General features: G+C 42.4%; 1 protein-coding gene across 1 annotated transcript in view; it reads right to left on the bottom strand.

Moving 5' to 3' along the window:
- Positions 1-2,405: 2,405 nt before the first annotated feature.
- Positions 2,406-3,574, bottom strand: part of LOC107103965 (sorting and assembly machinery component 50 homolog A-like) — an 8,833-nt gene continuing 7,664 nt past the window's right edge. The window contains exons 14-15 of the mRNA XM_015403840.1: positions 3,148-3,289; positions 2,406-3,075 (exon numbers count right to left, since the gene is read on the bottom strand). Coding sequence (XP_015259326.1) covers positions 3,030-3,075; positions 3,148-3,289 — 188 coding nt within the window. The 3' untranslated portion in view covers positions 2,406-3,029. The remainder of the gene's footprint in view (positions 3,076-3,147; positions 3,290-3,574) is intronic.

Genomic DNA, 3,574 nt, shown 5'->3' with positions numbered 1-3,574 from the left:
GCTCGCGGCCACGTAGCGCCCAGCGTGCGTGCGCGATCACGCTGCGCGTTCTTGTCAGAGATGCTGAGCTGCAGGCCTTCCTATAACACTGGAAGTTAACTAAATATTAAAGCTCAGTTTCCTTTCTTTCTGCACCAGATGATGGCTACTTAAAGCAGCTTAAAGTTTGCAATAAGGAAGTTTATTTGTAGTAAACTTTAAATATACTTCAATAAAGCATATACTGCATATACTAGTAGTACATAGATGAGTACCTGCTGCGTACTTCAGTGTATTTAGTATTTAACCCTGTAACAGGAAACTAAAGCAGCCGTTCTGCCGACTCACGGAAAATAATTACAGATTTATTATATTTTTATTAATGAAAACAAACTTAAAGGAATAGTGGAGGATTTCATTTTTCTAAAGCCCCGCCCCCTTCACTGTAAAAGAAATGCACATGCACAACCCTGGACCCGCTCACTACAGGGAACGCCTGTTACACGCGTGTGAGCGTGCACGAGGAGACGTGGCTGTTTAATAGTCGCCGTCTGCATCGCTCACACCAGCTTAGCTTCATAAAGGAGGTTTTTCTCTCCGTCAGACTCACCGGCGGTCAGTGAAAATGGTGACATAAACGCATCACCAGGATGATTGACAGCTAGGAGCACCACTCATTGAGATGATCCACCCAGAAATGAAAGATCCTCCACTATAGCTTTAAGTAATTACATTCATTTAAAATACATTTATTAAATGAAATAATCATTTCAATTATTTTAATGTGTTCATTTAATGGAAATATTATTCAATTATAATTGAACGGTAAATTTAGGATGCAGAGGTAAATATGACGTCTAATTATTTATTTAAAGGAGCATTAAGGAAAATAATCCAGATTCCTCAGAGATCATAATAAAACCATCTCAGCCCCTTCAGGGTCACTTTAGGAGCCGCTCTACTTTAAAACATGTTTAAACTTATGTCCTAATTTAGTCCAGGGAAGAATTTAATCAGAAAACCTTCCAGTAAACCAGAAGATGTTCGATAATAAACTGAAGTAAAAACTAAATGTTTCACCAACTAAAGAGGAATTCATTCATGAAAAGGAAGAGAAGCTTTAAGTGGATCTAATCGCTCGTTTAAAGTTTGAATTTAGCATCAAGTTTAAAAATGATCAGGCAATAATCATCTTATCTACTTTGACTAGGCCGTTATCAAACATTAGTCGTTTTATTTTAGTTCAGATCGATTTTTCCTGCCGTCCTCAAACGAGAGCAGGAAAGCTCAGCCCGTTGCATCACACCACCACCACCGTGTTTAACTGCAGAGAAGCGCAGGTAAAGGAGGCCGTCCTCTCCTGGGAACATTCACCACTTTTTAACCTTTCCTCCATTTTATGCCGCTCAGTGACAGGCGGCTGCTTTTTAATGTTGCTTCTAGTTAATGAAGTCCTGATGTTTTATTTTTAGATTAAAAATGAAAATGTTTCTTTAAAAGAAACGACATTCAGGAAAAGGCAGCTTAGCCTAAAGCATCCGGATGGAGAGCAGCCATCCTTAAATATAAAATCATTCTTTACTTTTTGATCATATAGAAATCTGTCCAGAAGCACAAAGAGAATCTAATATTTCTACTTTCCAGCAGTGAACGATCAGCATGCTGAGGCGTCATGGCTGCCCTGATGTGGATCTTTGGACGGTTCATCTCAGCCAGAAGCAAACCCATCAGGCAGCAGCTGAACCGGACCGCCCTGCTCAGGTTCCAGAGGAGCAAAGGTTGCAGCGATCAGCGGCCGACTGGCAGCGGGACGCAATCAGCAGAGCGGCGCCGCCTCCCTGGAACATCACTCAGAAAGATAACCACACCTTTCCCTCATTTCATCGCTTTAAAATCACAAAATCAACTGATTTTAAAGGTTTTTACACATAAAAAAAAAATCCAGGAGGATTTTATATGGAGGGAATTTTGTTCCAATATTGTTGCAAAGAACCGTTTTTGTAAATAAAACAATCACAAAATGAAACTTTGAAAAATCAAAAAAAGGTTTAAAGAGCGACTTTTTGTATTTTATTTGAAAATGTTATTTTATAGACTTTATATTTTCACTTTTTTAGTGCTGACTTTAGAAAAAAAAACATTTTAGAATTGCTTCTTTCAGATTATTTTCCTCCATTTATTCAACAATAATGGACTAAAAATGTGTTTTAGACAAAAACTGATCAGTGAAAAGCAAATATAAAAGAAAACAAACTGTTCTAAGTATTAAATCTGTAAAAAAAAAAAAAAAAAAGTGAAACAAATATATACCTTGAAAAATAAAACATGAAAAAAAAAAATAGATCAAGAAACACCAAAATTACTCTCAAAACCTTTTTTGTTATTAAGACGTTTTTAAAGTTTCATTTCTAAACTAAATAAAAAAAATTAAATCCCATTTACAAAACGCTTTCTTTTTGCAACAATGGAGCAAAATTCACTCCATATTTTTAGACCAAAGGGTTTCAGTCAAACATGATTGGTCAGAACGGCCTAGTCAAAGCCCAGAACTGAACTCCAATGAGAATCTGTGGAAAACATAAAACTTTCTGTCAATAAACGACTTTTCTACCCAAACCAGCAGCTGAAACGTTCTGAGGGTTTAAAACTTCTGCAGAGAAACTGGATGTTGGACTCAAAGAAAGAGAAGAACAAGGAAACAGGAGGAGGTGACATTTATTCTGGAGCATTCCAGGTGAAAGACGAAGCGAGGAGGCGGCGCTCCTCCCCTCATCCTTAGTGCGTTTCCAGGCGTGCTTCGTCTTCTCCAGGAACTTTGCTGCCACATATGGCGCTAACTTCACCACATAAAACACGTCGGGAGAAAAACAGTGAAAAGCCGACCGAGTGATTCAGGTTCTCCGTCTGCGGTCGATGGAAATCTGCGCTGCAGGCGGAGTTCCACAGCGAGGCTCGTTGCTTCTGGTTCTTTACTCTCACAACAGGTGCAGAAATGAAACGCTCCCCATCAGCATCCAACCCCAGACAGGTGAGGGAGGGGGGGGCAGGGATCACAGGAAGCGGATTCCTGCTCCGAACTGGACGCCGTCACATATCCTAGGAGACAAAATGGAGGAGAGGTGAAGTCATGGCGCCGCCTGAGGCGTTTGATGGCGCGGGCTCTGGTACCTGTCTCCGCTCTGGACCCCCATGGGGACGCAGTAATTCAGCTCCAGCCTGGCGATGTTTCCCAGCCGCAGCACGATGCCGGCGCCATACGACCAGCGGATGCTCTCTGCCAGCCTCTGCAGGTGAGCCTTAGGTCCCTCACCTGCACAGAACCAGACCAGCGCGTCACCTTCAGGGACGCCGTCCATTTCAGGGACAATGTCCTGTTCAGGGACGCCGTCCTGTTCAGGGACACCGTCCATTTCAGGGACGCCGTCCATTTCAGGGACACCTTTCAGGGACGCCGTCCATTTCAGGGACGCCGTCCATTTCAGGGACACCTTTCAGGGACGCCGTCCATTTCAGGGACGCCGTCCATTTCAGGGACACCTTTCAGGGACGCCGTCCATTTCAGGGACGCCGTCCATTTCAGGGACGCCTTTCAGGG

The sequence above is a fragment of the Cyprinodon variegatus genome, unplaced genomic scaffold, assembly GCF_000732505.1.
Source record: "Cyprinodon variegatus isolate N-32 unplaced genomic scaffold, C_variegatus-1.0 Scaffold1578, whole genome shotgun sequence".
Classification (NCBI taxonomy): Eukaryota; Metazoa; Chordata; class Actinopteri; order Cyprinodontiformes; family Cyprinodontidae; genus Cyprinodon; species Cyprinodon variegatus.
Note: the sequence above shows the minus strand (reverse complement) of the source record. Positions and strands in the feature narration are given on the sequence as shown.